General features: G+C 38.5%; 1 protein-coding gene across 1 annotated transcript; it reads right to left on the reverse strand.

Moving 5' to 3' along the window:
- Positions 1-444: 444 nt before the first annotated feature.
- On the reverse strand, positions 445-5,033 carry LOC118513324. Its single transcript, XM_036058935.1, has 2 exons — positions 3,059-5,033; positions 445-1,945 (listed from the first exon to the last, which is right to left on the reverse strand). Exons 1-2 carry the CDS (start codon positions 4,958-4,960, stop codon positions 695-697), a joined length of 3,153 nt encoding a protein of 1,050 aa, XP_035914828.1. The 5' UTR covers positions 4,961-5,033; the 3' UTR covers positions 445-694.
- Positions 5,034-20,735: the final 15,702 nt, after the last annotated feature.

Below are 20,735 nucleotides of genomic sequence, written 5' to 3' on the forward strand. Positions count from 1 at the left end.
CTTATTTACGCTACGAACAGTTAATGGAGATACTTGAAAGGAATCTTCATCTTTGACTCAATTATGCCTTATATAATTTTTATTCGCCCCAGTATCTATCAAAAAATTCATGTCAAAGCCGAAACGATTACTCAATTTTAAATACGGTATGAAATTATCCATCCATGAGTTAACGGAAGTGCTCGTTGCAACCGTCGGCAGAAGAAGAGAACTGGTGTTCCTCGTGTGCGCTATGACAGGTACAGAGTGCGTACGAGTGAAAATAGTACTACACTAACATGGTACAATATTGTCCTACAATGTTGTACCAGTTATACTAGTTATACTAGTTTGCTTTTATAACTTATATTTATATATATATGTATATATATATATATATATATATATATATATATATATATATATATATATATATATATATATATATAAGTAATAAAGGCGGACTTTGTTTGTACAGTTTGAAAGTTCAATCCTTTATTGTAATATTGGTAAGTGGTGTTCGATAAGATAGACTGTGATCGTTTTTTCGTCTGCACACTCCGGCTGGTCAATTGCAACTGCCTCCGCGTCACACGTCCTACATCATTGTCACCGTCGCGTTCACTCACACACTCTCACATCCCTTGCAAGTCATCGCGTGATTCCTCCTTACACATCCACACGGCCTCTCCTGACAATTCATCCGCCTCGGATGTTATTCTTTAGTCACTTCTACTCTATACTTCTTCATTTGGCTAGAAGCTGTCGTTGTATGTTGTGAGCCCTCGCCACTAATTTTCTCTACTTTATATCGATCATTGGGCATCTTTTCTACAACCTTGTAAGGACCTAAAAACTGTGGTGCAGTTTTCATTCCTGGATTGAATTGGCTTCTTTGTACCACAACTACATCTCCTACTTCATACTTTGTTGATGATCTAGCACGTAGATCATAATTTCGTTTTTGTGTAGCCTGAGCTCTTTCGATACTTGATCTAGCTTGAGCCCTTAAAGCACTACGTTCCTCGTGAAATCGTGCTACACGTATTTCTTCCATCAATTCCGATAAACGCAAATCTTCTTTATGCCGCATTGTCACCCCAAACATCGCCTGGAAAGGTGTGACCCTAGTCGACTGATGTACATTCAAATTAATCCATTTTTGTACGTCTCCAACGTGCTTGTACCACTTTCGTGAATCGTTTACACATAATTTGGTCAACATTGCTAGTATCACCTGATTTGCTCTTTCGACCTGTCCATTGCCACGCGGCACGCCAGTAACTATTTCAATATGTTCAATATTCTCTTCCTCGCAATATTGTTTGAAACTGTTTGACGTAAATGCAGATCCTTTATCGCTTACTATTCTTCGTGGATTTCCAAACATTTCGCTTTGATTACGCAATCGCTGAATAACCTCATTGGAAGCTGTAGTCTTCGTCGGATATATCCACGTGTACTTGGTAAACGCATCCACCACAACAAAAATATATTTATACATTTTATCCGTAACCGCCATCGGACCTACGTGGTCAACATGATAGGTGTCAAACGGCACCTCTCCTTTTTCTATTGGATATAGCATTCCGTCTATCTTGCCTCTTTTACGTTCCGCAATCAAACACTTTACGCAACATTCGATCTTCCTCTTTATCTTCTCTGAGAGATTCGGTATGTAATAATCACGACTTATCATATCTTCCAGTTTACGCACTCCGAAATGTCCGTTTTCATGGGCTCTTCTTATAATTTCACCTTGTAATTCTACAGGTACGACTATAACTTCCTTACCTTTCACCAGCTTCATCACAACTTCGCCGTTCATACAGTAGTCATCATAAGGTTGTGTTGTTAATAATTGTCGTATGGCTGAAATTCTTTCGTCTTTCTTTTGCGCAGTTATTATCATCTCTACCACCGGATCATTCGTTACAATCATAATAGCTCGACTTAAAGCATCTACATGCCTCATTGACGTTCCTGGTCTATGAATTACTTTATAATCATATTCTTCCAACATTAAAGCCCATCTAGCTATGCGCGCAGAAAGTTCCTTTGCTTTAAAGGTGTGTTGAAAAGCCGAACAGTCTGTTACTATTTTGAAAGGTATTCCAAGCAAATAGACACGAAATTTCTCTACCGCTCGCACAACGGCTAATACTTCCAAATGGTACGCACTGTAGTTTTTCTCTGCATCATTCGTTTGGTGGCTCATATAATAAACAGGATGGAAATGATCGTCAGCGCCCTTCTGTAGCAGTACTGCTCCGTAACCTTCTTTTGAAGCATCCGTATGTACCTCTGTCGCAGCTTTTTGTTCATAAATCTTCAGCACTGGATCAGACACCAAACACTTCTTCAATCTTTCAAAACAATTCAAATGCATATTTGTAAACTCGTATTCAACGTTTTTACGCATCAAGTCTGTTAGCGGTTTAGCCATTATCGCGTAGCACTCGATAAACTTACGAAAATAACTCGTCAAACCCAGAAACCTTTGTAACTCCTTCACGTTTCTTGGCACCGGAAAAGAATTTATTGCTTTTAATTTATCGGGCGAAATGCTATAGGTACCATCCTTAATAACAAACCCCAAATATTCCACTTCGGGCTTAAGAAACTGAGATTTCTTCCAATTGAACTCAATTCCGTTTGCACTGGCAGCCTTGAACAACTTTTTCAACGTGATAATGTTCTCTTCTTCACTATTTGTCGCAATGATCAAATCATCCACATACACTAATATTTCACCGCTTTTGATCAGTTCACGGAACGCGTTGGCTACAAAACGACTAAAACATGCAGGACTGTTACACAGGCCGAATGGAGCTCGTAGAAACTCGTACTGGCCTGTATGTGTCACAAACGCTGTATACTTCTGGCTAGACTTCTCTATCGGCACATGGAAGAAAGAGTTCTTCAAATCCAGCGTTGTGAATACTTTTGCCCCTTGTAGCTTGTCAATTTGGTCTTCCATATTCCTCATCGGAAAACAATCCTTCTTTATCTTTCGGTTGAGCTCGCGGTAATCTACACACACTCGCATAGAACCATCTTTCTTCTTCGCTAGCACTACAGGACTCGCATAATCACTGTTACTTTCCCGAATTATGCCTGCGTTCAACCACTCGTTTACTGTTTTTTCTAGCACTTCTTTTTCTTTCGGGGCAAACCGCCTTGGATTGGTTTGCACCGGGTGTTCGTCTTCGAGAAGGATTTTCATTTCCACGGTACTCTTTACATCTTCACACGGCACGTAGTTAGAAATTAGGGATTTGACTTCACTTGCATATTGTTTCGGTACATCGATTTCGTTCTCGCACAGCATAATGTCCATAATTTCGCATTCTTCTCGCTTTAACACTTGCACACCGTTCGTGGTCACCTTTACATCAAAATGCTGAAGGGACGCCGTTCCGAGCACAGCCGCAAAAGACATACTTTTATTCGGTACTAGATAGAAAAGCACATCACGGTATTGGTGACAGTCGATACACATATCTACTTGGAACACACCATCAGCAGCAATTTCGTTGCCACCAAAACCTTTTAGCTTCATTGTAGTGGTACTTAGGCAGGGTTTTCCGATTTTTTCATATGTGTAATGCGTCATCAAATTCATTGGACTGCCGGTATCAAACAAAGCGTCAATAATTACCGATTCTACTTTCACTTGAATTATCGTTCTCTGCAGCCACACTTGCTTTTCAGATGACCTCTTCGATGTAAATTCGTCTTCCCACTTAGTTACACTTGAAGGAGGGTGCTCACTATGGTTTGGCTCTACACTTGGTCCACAAATCAACACATTTTGTTTCTCCTTCTGGCTACTCGTGCCACCTTTCTTGCATTCGCGCGCTCGATGCCCAAACGTATTGCACGAAAAACACTTAGGTCCTGCACCTTTCTGTGGACAATCCGCGGAAACATGTGACGTTTCACCGCAATTGAAACAACTACGCTTCTTGCTCATTGTGTTGTTTTCCTTTTCACGTGCTTTCTCTTTTCTGTTTCCAAAATCGTCGCGCTTCTTTTTGTTCTTGGAATCCTTCATCACTCTTTCGAAATTCAGTAGTTTCCGCTTAAGCCGTTCGATGCTTTGCGCTTCGTATAAAATCGTTTGGTGATGCTCATCGTCCGTAATACCGTTTACTATGTATTCGCAGAGGCTAGGTTCGTCGAGTTCGATAGGGAGCGCTAGCCGTTGCATCTCGTAAATATAATCACGGATGGACTCTGAGTTCTTCTTCTTACGGTTCGTCAACGCACGATGTACATCGCTTGCCCGTACGCGTGGTGCAAATTCTCTAATCAGCGCTTGTTCTAACTTCTTAAAACTGCTGAAACTGCTCCGAAGCGAAAATACAAAACGTTTCGCGGTACCAGTTAATTTCTTTCGGCACATTATTAATTGTTGCTCATCGTCCCATCGCGCAGCTTTGCACACGCCTTTGAGCTGCATCAACCATAACCGTACGTCTTCTCCTTCCTCCGCACCAAAGGATTCAATACTCTCTTCCATATCGCGGAAAGAGTAAACCTTCGTACGTCGTGATGCGCGTAGTCGATTTGCTAACGGTGTAGAAGTATTGGTTCGAATTGCCGTCTGAAACATATCATCGGATTCATTGTCTTCACTGTCGTCGTTGTCCGCTTCGTCGTCCTCGCCGTTGGTGCTAAAGCCGTCTCTTTCTGCACGTTCCTCGTTATCGGAGTGTGAGCCGTCTTTCTCACAACTACCGACAACTCCACGTTCAGCGTCTTCTGTGTGTGAGTCGTCTTTCTCACACACGCCGTCTTTCTGTGGATCGCGATCGTCTTCACCATTTTCACCTCCAGAATTCGTCATGTTCCGATGGTTAATGATTTTTTTCGCGATATCTCGTTTTCCACCGATGGCTGGCAAACCAAGCTTTTCGCACTCGCGTGTCAACCCAACTTTGGTGAAATTTTCGCACAATTCGTCAACCGTCGCCATTTCGTCGTTAGTTCGTCGTTATTCACTTGAATCCTTTCTCGTGTCGCTTGATCGCTTCACTTTATCTATATCGAGATCACGCACATCCCGGACGAGCCCCCATGTAATAAAGGCGGACTTTGTTTGTACAGTTTGAAAGTTCAATCCTTTATTGTAATATTGGTAAGTGGTGTTCGATAAGATAGACTGTGATCGTTTTTTCGTCTGCACACTCCGGCTGGTCAATTGCAACTGCCTCCGCGTCACACGTCCTACATCATTGTCACCGTCGCGTTCACTCACACACTCTCACATCCCTTGCAAGTCATCGCGTGATTCCTCCTTACACATCCACATATATATATATATATATATATATATATATATATATATATATATATATATATATATATAGTTAGGATTTGGAACCACGCTTGCTTTATTGCTTCGATCTTTACTCTTCGAATGCTAAACCCGATCTGCTCTTCATGCGACGAGATAAAAGCTGACGGGACGAGGCAAACGATCTCGTTGCCGAACGTTGACGCATATGATGGTGTTGGTGGCACAGCGTTTGGTCAGCCGAACATAACTTCTCGCGGGGGTAGAAAAGTGTCGTCCTCGGCACTTTCATTACATAATGATGTTACATATTATGTTTGTACATGGTTCCTTCCGTATTTTTTTCTTAAACGTTATAATAGAAGCTTAAGACTAATAGTAACATAAATAATAATAAATGACCGTAACTATTTTATACTAATCTGATTATAAAACATTCTCATGTGATGCCAATTCTAATGCCTTAGCTAATTTTCATCAAAGATTTTCTTTTCAGTTTTTTCTTATGATATTTTCTTCCACAATCATCGATAAAATTCACACCTTTGTCTTCTAATACTTTGACTGCTTTGTAGCGCTCTTGGTGTTTTAAGTTGTTTCTTTTCCGCAAATATAATGTTTCGCCTTGTGAAAAATCTACTGGTTCTTCTCTATTTTCATTCAATTTTTCCAATTTCTTTTGTTTTTTATCGTGCATTTTGCTATGGTATTCTGCGAACATTTTCTCTTTCATTTCTATCCGTGTGTCTAAATCTGATGGAATCGGTTGATCATTTTTTACTCCTCGAAACAATTCATTGGGTGTTAAGTTTGTTTCGGAGTGAATCGAATCGTTATAAGTAGCGATATTAATTTTTGTTGATTCAGACAGATCTTTAGTGCTTTCTTTTTGTGATAGAATGTTATGCAATTCTCGAATCGTTCTATGAACAATTTCTACTGTACCATTTGATGATGATTGTGCTACGGAGGTGTAATGATACTTAATCAAATTGTCATTTAAAAACGATTGAACAGCAATTGATTTGAAACTGCATTCTTGGTCCATTACAAGAAGGGATGGCTTTCCTACTGTTGCAATAAATGTGGACATACCTTTCAAGATATGCACAGTATTGCGTGTTTGAATAGGGACCGCGAGAGCTAATCGTGAGAATCTGTCACAGAATGTTAGGTAGTATTTATCTTTTATGATAAATATATCGGTATGCACAATTTCTAGTGGCCTTTTAGGTGTTTCTGTTAGCTTGAATTTTATCTTGTAAGGATGTCGTTCATTCTTGCTTTTTTTGCACAAGATGCATAAGTTTACGTATTTTGCTATCTTGGATTTCATCTTAGGAAAGAAATATTTTCTTCTAAGATGTTTCGTACTTTCGGTTATCCCCCTATGATTGGCATCGTGATATGTTTGTATAATTTGATCCTGTTCTAATTCATCCGGTACATCTATTAGAATTTTTTGAGCCCAACGAAACTTCAAAGATTTTGCCCTAGAATAGAACTGTTTGTAAACTTCATGGAGAAGTTTTAAAACGTCTGTGTTACAATATATCCCATTTAGACAACAGGGCGAAGCAAATTTTTTAATTACGTTAAATAAAATTTCTTTTGTTATAGACGGGTTTTTAATGATAATTCTAGTAAATTTAGGAAATTGTTTAAGAATTTCTACGCTGTCTTCATTACACTATTCAAAAATAATTTGATTTTTGAATTCATTAATCGGTCTTTCAGTACTGGGGATATAATCATTATCGTCTGTGTTTGATGAGTGTTGTGTCATTAGACTTTCTGATACATGAACGTTCGTTGTTGGCTCTATTCGCGAGAGCGAGTCTGCATTATTGTTTGTAATTCCTTTTTTATATTTGATTTCAAATTCAAATTCCTCTAGTTCTAATTTCCAGCGCAACAGTTTACGATTTAAATCATTTTTTTGACGTAACCAAAGTAAAGGTTTGTGATCTGTTCGTATTTCGAATTTGTTGCCGTAAATGTAAGGTCTAAAATGTTTTATAGCGTAAATTATTCCAAGAAGCTCTTTTTCTGTTGCAGAATATCTACTTTCTGTATCATTAAGTGTTCTAGAGGCGTATGCTATGGGGTGCTCTTTGGAGTCTTCGAATTTTTGAGAGAATACAGCACCCAATGCAAAATCGCTCGCATCTGTTTCAAGAATAATTTTTTTAGAAAAAATCAGGATATTTTAGTATAGGATCCGTTACTAATAGCTGTTAACAATCATTAAAGCAATTCAAAAATGTTTCATCGTGTACAATTTTTGCGTCTTTTTTTAAAAAATTTGTTAACGGTTTAGTTAATCTAGCAAAGTCTTTGATAAACTTGCGATAGTATCCTAGAATTCCAAGGAATGCTTTAATTTGCGTGATTGTTTTTGGAAGAGGCCAAGAAAGAATTTTTTCTATTTTATCTGGATTGGGCTTTATGCCTTCTTGTGTCACAATATGGCCTAAAAATTCACATTCTTTTCTTAAAAATTTGCATTTATCTATTTTTATTTTTAAGTTAGCTTGTTTCAATCTGCAAAGTACTTTGTTTAAGTTTTGTATGTGTTGTTGCAGCGAATTTCCAAAAACAATAATATCGTCTAGATACACCAAACAACAAGTACCAATTAAATCGTTTAGAATGTTGTTCATTGCCCTTTGAAACGTTGATGGTGCATTCTTGAGACCGAATGGCATTCGAACAAATTCAAAATGGCCCTTTTCTGTGCTGAAGGCAGTTTTCGGTCTGTCCTTTGGGTCTACTTTTATTTGGTGGAAACCCGATTTTAGGTCCAATGTAGTGAAGTAAACACTTCGACCTAGCCTGTCCAATATCTCTTCGATATTTGGAATCGGATACTTGTCGTCGATTGTCTTTTCGTTGAGCTTACAATAGTCAACGACGATTCGCCATTGCTTTTCACCGTTTGATTTTGGCTTTTTTGGTACTATCCAAATTGGTGATGTCCAAGGCGAAATAGAGTGCTGTATAATACCATCAGCTAGCATTTCGTTTATCTGCTTTTGAATTTCAGGTTTATGTATGTGTGGGTACCTGTAACTCTTGCAATGCACCGGAATTTTATCAACCGTGTTGATTCTGTGTTCAACTGATGTTATGCAAGAAAGTTTTTCTCTATCTGCAGGAATAATTGATATATTACTGCGAAGAACTGTTAGGAGTTGTTCTTTCTCTTCTTGATTCAAATGATCCATTTTAATATTTTTGTCTATTTCAGATTTTAGGATAGGGTCAGAGGATTGTGCTGAATAATTAATTTCTGTAATATCTTCCACTGCAAAAGCTTCTGCTGGTTTGGTCCAAAAAAAATTTACCATTTCTCCAAAATTGCATGCAAGTGCGGTAATAGTTCCATTTCTAGCAACATACAATCCTGCATGAATAACGGTATCGTTAATGCGAATATTGTCAGGTAAAAGCACGTTACCGTTCCCGTGTGACACAGGTACTTCGATTCGTGTTACAGTGTTGGCCGCGATTGTATGTACTTCTGGTTCCATCTTTCGTATATGCAAATTCATACTGGTATTGGGAAAAACAAGTTTATTTTTACCCATATCTAAAACGGCATGGAGTCCAGAAAGGCTTTCGTATCCTAATATACCGTCGAAGAAATTGTGAAATTTGAAAATGAAAAATGTTACGTAAAAATCAAAAATTTTTCATTCGTGCGATGTTTCCCATTACTGTTTGCTATCGATATCGGTTTGCATTGTTCTATCATTGATTTCGGAAAAAAATTTGGCGAAATAAAAATTTTATTCGACCCACTATCGATTAAAATTTTTGCACATTTGTTGTTGATTTGCAATAGTATGTATGGTAGGCCGTTTATCGCGTTCACCTCCGACAGGTAGGTGTGGAGACCACCTGAAAATTTACACTACCACCATAACAATTTTGCTCTTCATGATTATCGGTGTCATCCAGTGTTGTATCTTGGCTAGTGTGTGTAAAAACTTTTAAACCAGATCTTGTCGAATCATCGACATCCATTGGTGCGTACCTTTGTCTATCGCTACCTAGTTTTTGTGAGCGGTAAGTTGTGTGAGTGTCCCTAGTAGCGTATCTATTCCTATCACTCAGTAGCGGCTGCGTGCTCTTATTGTTTGCGCTAGTATTGGACAAAGGTAGCTGATCTCGGTGTTTAAACGAGGAATAACACGTTTTCTGATAAGGAGTACTTGTACTAGCATGAGTTGGAAGCATTTTTTTTGTTTGTTCCAAATTTTGTATCTTACACATGAACGAATTTGCAGAATCCAAATTTTCAGGATTAGTTGCCTGAACGTAGCCAAAATATTCCTTGTTTAGCCCTTTTATAAAAGCGGCTAAACATTCCTGGTCAATAAAATCATTTATTGCCTGCCAATGATTACGGTACAGTTCTTTCTGCTTAGCCAAACACTTCATATTGTGGGCAATTTCTTTTGTGCGCTTGTAATACAAATGAATTGGCTTATCATCCATTTTCAATGACCACAATTCGGTTTGATACATAGCCAGATCCTTTTTGTCACCAAACGACGCGTTTAATATTTGCACAACCTCATCAAGCGACGTTGGGTTACCGTTAACGCACAACGTATCTCTAGCTCTACCTTCCACTTTGTTAACAATCACTTGTTCATACATAGTGTAGTACACTGCCGTAGAAACAATCGGTCGATACATTTCTAGCGTTTTCTGCACCGTGGCAATCCATGATTCCAAGTGATTTTTGTTCCCATCAAATATTGGAATACTTTTCACAGGATCCGGTATGCGAAAGAGATCGTTTTGGTAGCCACTCGATGCTCTGCTCTAGTTGATGTAATAATTCGCCATTTTGTAAAATGGAGGGCATTCAAGCGCTGCTCCATGGCCGAAAAATTTTCAAAAAACTTCTGGAGATCGGTTGGTTCCATTTTTTTCACAAATGAAAGTGCTTTCACTTTTGGAAAGGGTTGAAATCTAGGCATAAGCTATTAAATCACAATTCTTACCTCGTTGGGAGTAGGTAACTTGCCTTTCTCCGGATTAAAATCCTCTAAGCCGTCGATATGATGTTAAATTATTTACCTGGATATCACCGCAAATCGTCCACGGGTCGGGAGATGGCAATTACCGGATGATACCACGAGGTAAACCGCAGGTCACTGCACTTAACACATACGATAACACACTTAGGAAAGGCCCGAACGGCTGCGCCAGTTAGGATTTGGAACCACGTTTGCTTTATTGCTTCGATCTTTACTCTTCGAATGCTAAACCCGATCTGCTCTTCATGCGACGAGATAAAAGCTGACGGGACGAGGCAAACGATCTCGTTGCCGAACGTTGACGCATATGATGGTGTTGGTGGCACAGCGTTAGGTCAGCCGAACATAACTATATATATATATATATAATAATCAGGGAAATAAGCTTACTTTATTCCCTGATCTCTGAATCGTAACTGATTAAAATCGGCTGGAATATTTTGCAAATGACCCGCTTTGGCGTTAAGCTGACCTGGCTGGTTCGCTGGTAGCGGCTGTCGTGGAGCGGAAGCGCGTGTCCACGTGTCGGGTCCGGTTGCCAGCTCGCTGTTGACATGCGCGTCGGAAAGTGCGCGCGTGGCGACTTGACGGTGTCTTATTATGCGTAACGCCTCCGGGGGGTGAAAAAGCGTGCCCTCACGCGTTCGAACTTCCCACGGTATCATCTGCACTACGATGGCTACGGGACTCATTCCGAATGCGGTGTTTCCTTTTTCCGACTTGGGATAAAATAGCAGAGACGAGGTGACTGAAATAGACATAGGCAATAATGATCATGGTTATAGATACGGCAGTGGAAATTCCAATTCCACTTAACAGGCTCCAATTCCAAGTAACGTTTTTGTACTGTTCCAAGTAGATGTGTTCGATGTGATTGCGATTTGTCAATGTTCTATTGTCTAGGGACGCCAAAGGTGTTGTTACAACTTTCCGATGGATTGCGATGTTGAACGTTGTTCCAGATACTGAAGGATTTTTTACATGAATTTCCTTTGATGTAAATTTCTTATCTTGGAATTGTATTGTACAATTTGAAAACGTGAGTAAGAAATTTCCTGTCAGTATCCTATCATTAGGGCCGCAATCGGATTTGATGAGCTGTCTGTCTGCGTTCTCAATCAACAGGAGATTATCTGCTATTAGCATCGACGTGTTTGCGTATTGCGGAGTTACTATACAATTACTTTCTCTCCCCATTACCATAGGATAAATGCATTCGTCTTTAAATTCCAAAGCATAGGCGTATTTTTGCACGTATTCTTCTGGTTTTGTTGTTGTGTATAGTTTCTGTTTGTATTGCAGAAGGTTCCTCGGATATCGTTTAATTGTGGAATTATTGTGATTGAGCGCAAAGATTTCAATTATTTTTGATTCATCCTTTTGTAACTCAGGGACCTTAAGGATGAACAACAGCTTCTCACGATTAACTGCGATTTTAGGTGTTACGTAAGTTATGGCTTCGTCGGGAACATCTGTCTTAACTCCTTGATCTGCTAAAAGTTGTATTACTATGGCGATTTCTTGAGGAGACAATAGTTTGATGCTTGTTATTGACATTTTAGACAACGATATCGCTTCTAGTATATTGTCTAGTATATTGTTGATCGTATCTATATTGATCAATGCCATCAACATGTCAAATTCATTCAGAACGATGTCGTTTTTCCGTACTATGAGTTGCTCCATCTCGCTTGTAAATGCTTTAATTTTGTTTCCGAGTTGTTCGTTGACGAGAAATTGCATGTTGTTGCTTTCAATGAGTTCGTTCATTGTACTATTAATAATCTGCAGGTCATGAGCATCTGGGCTTCCTCCGATCCATTTCCAAGCCGACCCTATAGCTTCTATGCTCCTAGTTAAACGTTTCCTTGGTTTTATGTGAATTAAACTTGAATGCAAATTACTGATTTTATGTTTCGCGATTATGGATAGGGAACTATTGGTTGGTCTGTAAACAACTTGAGTTAACTGATTTATAGTATTTTCGATGTCTGTTAAGTTGATTTCATGAACTACGTTAATGTTACCTATTTGCATTTTACATGGATGTTTTTCTAGTATGAGAATTGGTTGATCTATTAAATTTGTTATTTTTAGTTCTTGTGCATTTGTATTACATAGCATCAAAATGAAAATCAACCCTAATAATTTCATTTTCTCTACCTTTTTTTAACGTTGTAATGGTTATGTTTCACGATATTAAACTTATTTGTTTTCATAAAAATAAGACTCCTTATCGTCCGGACTATTGCCTTCTTCGGAAGAATGCTGAAAGAGAAAAAAGATAGTTATGGCACTGGTATGCCTTCAGTGTTAGGTCCCAATCCTTATTTTGTTCCTGTAAAGATAAAGTAATATTAGTTTCATGTATAATTAATGTCTTATGCGTCGAATTTTATTTTTGCTACGTTTTACTTTTCTCGGTGCAATTTTGATAGTTTTGTCTTGATTTTGCAAACATTTTGCTTTTGAAAAGCGTGGGTCTAGTTTTTTTCTTGTATTTTTCTTAATATACACATCCTCTCCTTCATTTACAACAGGAGGATTTTCTTTTGTTTCGTTATTTTTTTCCATTCTTTTAGCAGCTTCTTGAAGCCTTATTGTGACTTCTTGAAAAATTTTGTTCGCATTTTCAGTCATTTCTGCAGGATTCGTCGTATAACCTGGGTTGACAATGATTTCGTTTGGAGAGAAAGTAGTTACTGTATGCACTGTATCATTGTATAAAGAGTTCACTATTTGCACTATCTTTGACGATGGACTGTCATTAAATTTATGTTTGTTTGTATTAAAAAGTTCTATAATAGTACTGTGAATTTTTTCTATTTGTCCATTCGACTCTGACGACGAGGCGAATTCGATGACGGCACCAAAGTTAGATAGAAATTCTTGAAGTTGAATGCTAGTGAAAGCGGCTTCATGATCGCAAATAATTTTTCTGGGTGGTCTGAAAGTTCTGCAATACTGTGAAAGGGCATTGCGAATATCCGTCATGTTTCTGGATTTGATTTCTATGAGCTGAAGGTGCTTTGAGAATGCACAAATTAAAGAAAGATAATAATGTTTATCCATTCCAAAAATATCCATGTGGACTCTATGAAACGGACCGTTTTCTACTGGGCGTGAGGAAATTTTTATATTATATGGTTTTCGCTCGTATTTATGTTGAGTACAAATTGTACATGAATTAATTAGCTGTTTGATTCTTTTAATCATGTTTGGGAAAAAGTAAGAGCGTTTAAGTTGTCTTTCAACTTCTGTCATACCTCTATGTGCTCTTTTGTGCTCTTTTCGTATAATATTGTCTTGCCTTGTCTCTGATGTCACGTCTTCAACCATATTTTGCGTGATAACGAAATGGCAGTTTGAATTGCAGAAGCTCTTTCTGTATGAATGTTGGATTACATTTAGTAAACATTCAGGGGCTAGCAAAGCATTCTGTTTTCCATTTGAATGATCTTTCAAAAAATTTGTAATTTTGCTAGTATTAAACGATGTTGAACAAATAGTAGTCCTCGTGTAACCTGGGAAAATTTGCTCTTTGACAACAGATTCTGAATTTGTAATTTTGAAAATAATTTGATTTCTGTAAGTATTGATGGCTCTTTCTGTTAAATGTAAATAATAATCATCGGATGTTCTGGTTGAATGTATTGTGTCAGCAGAACTGGAATTATTTTCCAGCGATACTTTATCTATCGTAACGCTATTTTCTATTCCGTTAGCGTTTATTTCGACTTTTCTACTGAGCGCATCAGCCACTACGTTGGTCTTTCCTGTTTTATATACAACTTCGTAATCATAATTTTCCAAATCTAAACGCCATCGAAGCAATTTAGCATTCTTGCTTGAATTTTTTATGAAAACTAGGGGTTTATGGTCAGTAACTAAAGTGAATTTGTTACCATAAAGGTAGGGTTTGAATTTGTTTACTGCCCACATGATGACTAAAGCCTCTTTTTCTGTAGTGGAATAGTTCAACTCGGTCTTGTTCAGGGTACGGCTAGCAAAAGCAATGGGTTTCTCGATTTTATCAATTTCTTGTGATAAAACGGCACTAAGAGCGTAATTGCTTGCATCGGTTTTTAATATAAAAGGGTTTTGAAAGTCAGGGTAAGATAGGATTTGATCCGAGACTAAAATATTTTTCAATCCTTCAAATGCCTATTCATATTCTTTGTCACTTACATTTATTTCTTTATCTTTTTTTAAAGTATTTGGTAAGAGGTTTTGTAATTCTTGAGTAGTCTTTGATAAATCGTCGGTAATAACCAACGAGTCCTAGAAATTGTTTTATTTCTTTTTGACTTCGTGGAAGCTTCCAATCTTTAATCTTTCTAATCTTGTCTGGATCGGGTTTAATGCCGTCTGAAGTAATAACATGCCCTAAGAATTCTTCTTAGAATTATGTTTCTCGGCGAAGAAATTCACACTTATCTAATTGAATTTTTAGGTTAAAATCACTTAATCTTTTAAGTATTTTTGAAGCATTGTCTAGATGATCTTCTAGATTCTTCCCGATTATGATAATATCATCCAAATACACATAGCAAATCGATCCGATAAAATTTGTTAAAATATTATTCATAACCCTTTGGAATGTTGCCGGAGCGTTTTTCAGGCCAAAAGGCATTCTTGTGAATTCGAAATGTCCTAGAGCCGTTGAAAAAGCAGTCTTTTTTGGTGATCAGGATCCATTTCGATTTGGTGAAATCCTGATTTCAAATCAAGGGTGGTAAAATAAACCGATTTGCCAAGAGTTAGTAACGCACTCACGGGTTTAGAGTTTTTAAAAAGTTATTTCTATTTTATTAACAACTCTTAATTAAACTCGTGAACGCGGGATGCGATCCTACTCGGTATGGGTTTCACGCCGGTCCGTCTCGGTGTCTGGAGAATGCAGGAAAGAACCGATGATTGAGCGGGCTGCGATGTTTTATAGCTGCGTCATCCGATGGCGATCGATGTTTACTTCTGACAGCGATCATGATTCGAGCATGATTCGATCGACGATGGTTGGTGACACATTTTATGCTGCGTTGCAGAAAATGTGCTCTCGGCTCGGATGTTGATATTTATGTTATATTGCGCTCGCTTGATGCTCGGTTTTGCGGGTTGTGCTAACTCCTCTCCTCTTAAATTACTTTGTCCTCAAAGCTTGTTTATGGTATGAAACGATGCTGGTTGTTGGGCATACGTTTTCGCTTTCTCAAGCAGTTCAATCTTGGGTGGCATTTTTATATTTATGTTCCGCTTTCGGTTTGTTGATATGATGCAGAGAATAACAATTATGAGACTCACCAAGAGCGTGATTCCAGTCGGAGAACCAAACAAATTGATTTTCCATGAAAATGAATTATTCTGCAGACTAATCGTTTTCAATCGATCTCGGTGTTCTAGCGTGAGATTGTGTAAATATTCGACTGGTGGTTCGTCTATGATGTCAGTTTCGACTGCAATTATTCCCAATGTTGAATGGTACGGTTTTGCTGGGATTATGGTTTCAAAATTGGTGAATTCTTCTTCATTGATGTATTTGCTGCATTTGCTGAATTGAATTAAGTATGAGCCTTGAAGCAGTTGGTTTACATTACTGCAATTTGAGGAGATTTCTGCTATTGCGTTGTTTATAAGAATGTTTGTTTCATCAATTCTCTTGATGATTCCGTTTGTGTAAACCCTTTCAAATGTGCAGTCTGAATGATTGCCTTGAATGATTCTTTGTACACATTCCGATGTTGGTTGAATATTTATACTTTCACAAGTATACAGATCTTGTTGGTCTTGATTGCATGGTTGTGATAATTCGTATATGTGGGTTAGGTTTCTGATGAAATAATTTTGCTTCAAGATGATTCGTTTGCTGTTGCTGATTATGGAGTCTACATAATTGTACTCATGAATATCTTTTGAACTTTGCGGAAACTTTAACATGTAGATTACGTGCGTGGTATTCATTGTTACTTGAGTACTTAATTTTGCTAACATTTCTTCTGGTGATGTCACCGAAATGTGTGGTCTGCAAGAAATCTCATCATTTCCTTAAGTTCTTCGAGGGATAAAATCATACTGCTTGGTATGCCATGTTTTGCTAAAAGAGTAGCTTCTTCAAGATTTTCAAGATGATTTTGCAAAGAATCGAGATTTGATATTATGATAAGATGTTGTATCTCAATAGATCTTTGCTTAAATCTTTCAAACTGGAGTTTGAGGACGTCGTTTGTGATTGTTGTTAGATCTTGTAGTCGTTGGTTTATACCTTCATTGATAAGTACTTGTTGATTATTTTGCAGGATCAACGAATTGAGTGTTGAATTTATAATGCGTAGATCTTCGGCATCTGGATTTCCACCGATCCATTTCCATGTTGTACCAATCGCATCCCATCGCTTTTGTCGTACTACTTGCGGTTTAATTTTACAATATGTTTCATATAATGTTTGTAGATTAATACGAATTATGGTATATAATGGTCCTGAGCCGATATTTTGTGACATATCTGCATAATTATTTTCAATTATGTTTCCAATTTGTGTTATATCAAATGGGTGTACAATTCTTAAATATCCTGATTTGATTTGAGCTCTTCCGCGAGAAACTATGGCAAGTGGATTCTTTGTTAAATCGTAAATAACAAAGTTGGTATGAACTAACGACGACAGGCAGAGTATTAATCTGAAATGGAAAAAAGGACCAAGTTCTTATCATTTACGTTTCCTTAGATTTACTTTATGAATTTTACGATTATTTGAATCGATTACATATGTTGGAAAGTTCTCCTTTATTTTTATTATATGATACCTACTTTCACGTTTATTATTAGATTTTTTTTTTCAAATGCATGAGTATCTGGATCAAAATCTTGATATGTTTTAGTTGCTATCTTTGCTTCACGTTGCTGGAACAAGTTAGCTATTTTTTTATAATTTGCATCTCTTTGTCTGACCCTTTCTTCAAATGTTAAATTTTCTGAATTTTCCCCAATAAAAATATTTTTGGGTGTGTTATTGATGAAACTGTGAATCGAATTGTTATACTTATAAGCTGCTTCTTGCATGAGTGATTTAACTGTAATATTTGGTTTTAATGCTTTTATGCATCTAGCAATTTCACGGATCGTTGAATGGCATCTCTCTATTTGTCCATTCGTTTCAGATCTGTTGACAGGAGTTTTAAAAATTTTTATTCCTAGATTCAAAATGGCCTGTTCGATAATATTTGAAACAAAACTGCTTTCATTGTCCATTACGATTTGTGCTGGTAAATCCCAGTCATATAATAGTTGTAGAAGAACATCTTTAATGTCTGCTATAGATTTTGATTTAATGGGTCTGATTTTTTAATATTTTGAGAATTTAAGGAATTTTCTTGAGCATTACGATGTGCAAAATTGTGTATTTCTTTGATTTTTTGTAGCTGTTCTTCCACTGAAGCGATATCTTCTACTATTTTTTGTGAATATCTAGCTTTTAGAATTTTTGGATTGAACATAATTTTAAATATTTCTTGAATTTTTCCCATGGTATGTTCATCACATAATATACCATTTCTGACGGCAGGATTTAAAACTTTCTTTAATTTTTCTGTTAAGAATTCATTGGAAAAGAATGGTTCACAAAATACGTGTCGATGGTATCCGGGGAAAGGATTGGTGAGTGCATATGAGGAATTGGTATTGGTGCGGAAAATTAGTTGGTTGTGAAAGACGTTAACAGGTGCTTCGGTAGATAAAACGAAAGAATTGTCATCATCTTCTGCAGAATGTTGTGTTGGTGTTAATGAATTAATTTGTACTCGAGATAATGCATCAGCTACAACATTAGCTTTACCTGGTTTGTAATGAAGTTCATAGTCATGTTCTTCTAGAAAAGCCTTCCATCTTTTTAGTTTTGCATTGTTATTTTTTGGAGATAGTGTGAATGTTAATGGGAGGTGATCAGTAAAAAATTTTAGTTTTGCTCCATATATGTAAAATCAAAAACGTTAGTTGGGTAGCAGGCAGGATCACCCTGTACCGAGTAAAATGAGAAGGATCACCTTGGGCAGAGGATGAAAAGTAGATCAATAGCGAAACGTCAGCAGAGCGATAAGGTCATGAAATAAAGTTGCTGCTCCGTAAATTCTTCAGTTGTTCCATTTCTCCCATTATTACATTTGGTGTCAGAAGTGGGATATACTATATTCCCAAAACCCGTTTGCTGTGTGCGGCTGGTCGTATTAGTGGATGCTGTGTGCGCCAAAATAAAGACCTGCACGGGTGTGAATATACCGATACGCGGAAAAGGTTCGCTTTACTAGCTGTGTGCGGCAGGTCGTGTGAGTGGTTGCTGTGTGCGCCAAGGGATCGACGTGCGCGTGTGTGGTAGGCGATTCCTGGAAAGTATTCGGTGCTTCGGCTGTGTGCTGTTATTCATGTGAGAGTGCTGTGTGCACTAAAAAGAAACAATCGACGTGTATGTGAGCTGTGTGTTACCGGTCGTGCGGTGTGAATAAACTATGGAACGATTGGTGGAAGAATTTACGCGTGTTGGCCTAGTGCGGAAGTGTGAAATGGCTGGCTTGGCTACGTCCGGCAGTAAAGAGGACCTGGCGAAACGGATCATGGATTCCGGAATAACGTTAGAAGCCGTTCCCGAACAAAATCCCATCGAAGATGCCGCGAACACAACGGGCTATATGGATGCGGAAAGCGGATCGCTAGTAGACGCGACAAAAACGGCCATAATCCATACACCAGTGCAGCCATACTCATTCCGAGATGTGGAGGACGGAATTGAGCCCTATGGAGCGGATTTGACAAAGGATATTAGAGCGTGGTTCGACGATTTTGAGGGTGTCGCAAAAATGGCACTGTGGTCCGAAGACCAAATGTTCATCATGTGTCGACGTAAGATGGTGGGCATTGCGAGAAGTTTCCTGGCGACGGAAAAAACTTTATCATCCTACCCGGTGTTACGATCTAAACTGATAAAGGAATTCGAAAAGATAGTGCGCTCGGGTGATGTTCATAGAAGGCTTATGGCTCGACGGAAAACGCATAAGGGAACTATGCTTGAGTACGTATATGAAATGCAACGCATAGCTCGTGACGCCGATATTGACGAATGCAGCCTAATCGAATACATCGTGGACGGCGTGACCCATGAAACAAGAATGCGTGCGTCACTGTATCGAACGAGCAACATGACCGAGCTAAAGCAGAAATTGTTATTCCTTGAAAGAGCAGAAGCCAAAAGAACATCGGAAAAGAGTGTTACGCGAGTTGAGCCAAGAAGTCAACGAAAATGTTACAATTGTGGCGATGTCGGACATGAAGCTAAGAAGTGTGTCAAAGAAGAAAACCCGAAAAAATGCTTCGAGTGTGGTGGTGTTGGTCATCGAGCAAGGGAATGTGATTCTCGAACAAAAGGACCGAAATGTTATTCGTGCGGTGAGCGCGGCCACGTGTCGAACAGTTGTCCAAGAAATCGAAACAGGCACAATCCTGGGAATACGAACCTCGTTTCGAGTGAAAATAGTGGAACTGTTGACATGCGCATCGGGCAATACTATTTCAAAACGCTTTTTGACACCGGCAGCGAATACAGCTTGTTACAATACAGTGTTATGAACAAAATCGGTAGCCTATTGTTGGCAAAGACCGACACGGTATTCAACGGTTTTGGTGGGAAAAAAACGAAGGCATTGGGTCGGGTAGAAACCGAAGTGTGTATCGACGGGCAAAATTATCCGGTAATGTCTTTTTATGTGGTCCCAGACAATAGCAGTGTTTAAGAAGTGATTTTGGGAAGGGATGCGTTGTGTGCGATGGACGCCTTGGTAACTGCGGAGGGCGTTAAACTAAAACCAAGAGTGAGCGAGAATCAGGAACAATGCGATGTGTTGTGTGCGAATGCCTTGACGATAAACGGCGCAAATGAAGTATCAATACATCATCAGTATCGGAATGAGATAGGGCAAATGATCGAGGATTTCAAAGATAAGGAGAAAACCATCTCGAAATGGTCAAGAAAAAGTCCGGTTGAACTGGAAATCGTTCCCGATGGACAAATAATGCCATTCAGGCATGCGCCCAGCAGGCTGCCTTTCGTGCAGGAATAAGCAGTAAACAAACAAGTCGATGAGTGGATTAAGAGCGGAATTATAAGGGCGTCTACATCAAACTTCGCGAGTCGTGTCGTGGTAGTAAAAAAAAGGGGTCAAATCGTGTGTGTATTGATTTTCGGAAATTAAACAGCATGGTATTGAAAGATGCATTTCCAATACCGGTGATAGACGACGGTCTAGTGAAGTTGCAGGCAGCAAAATGGTTCTCGGTGATGGACTTAGAGAATGGTTTCTTCCACGTGCCAATAAAGGAAGAGAGCAAGAAGTTTACGGCTTTCGTGACAAGCAGAGGT

The sequence above is a fragment of the Anopheles stephensi genome, chromosome X, assembly GCF_013141755.1.
Source record: "Anopheles stephensi strain Indian chromosome X, UCI_ANSTEP_V1.0, whole genome shotgun sequence".
Lineage (NCBI taxonomy): Eukaryota > Metazoa > Arthropoda > Insecta > Diptera > Culicidae > Anopheles > Anopheles stephensi.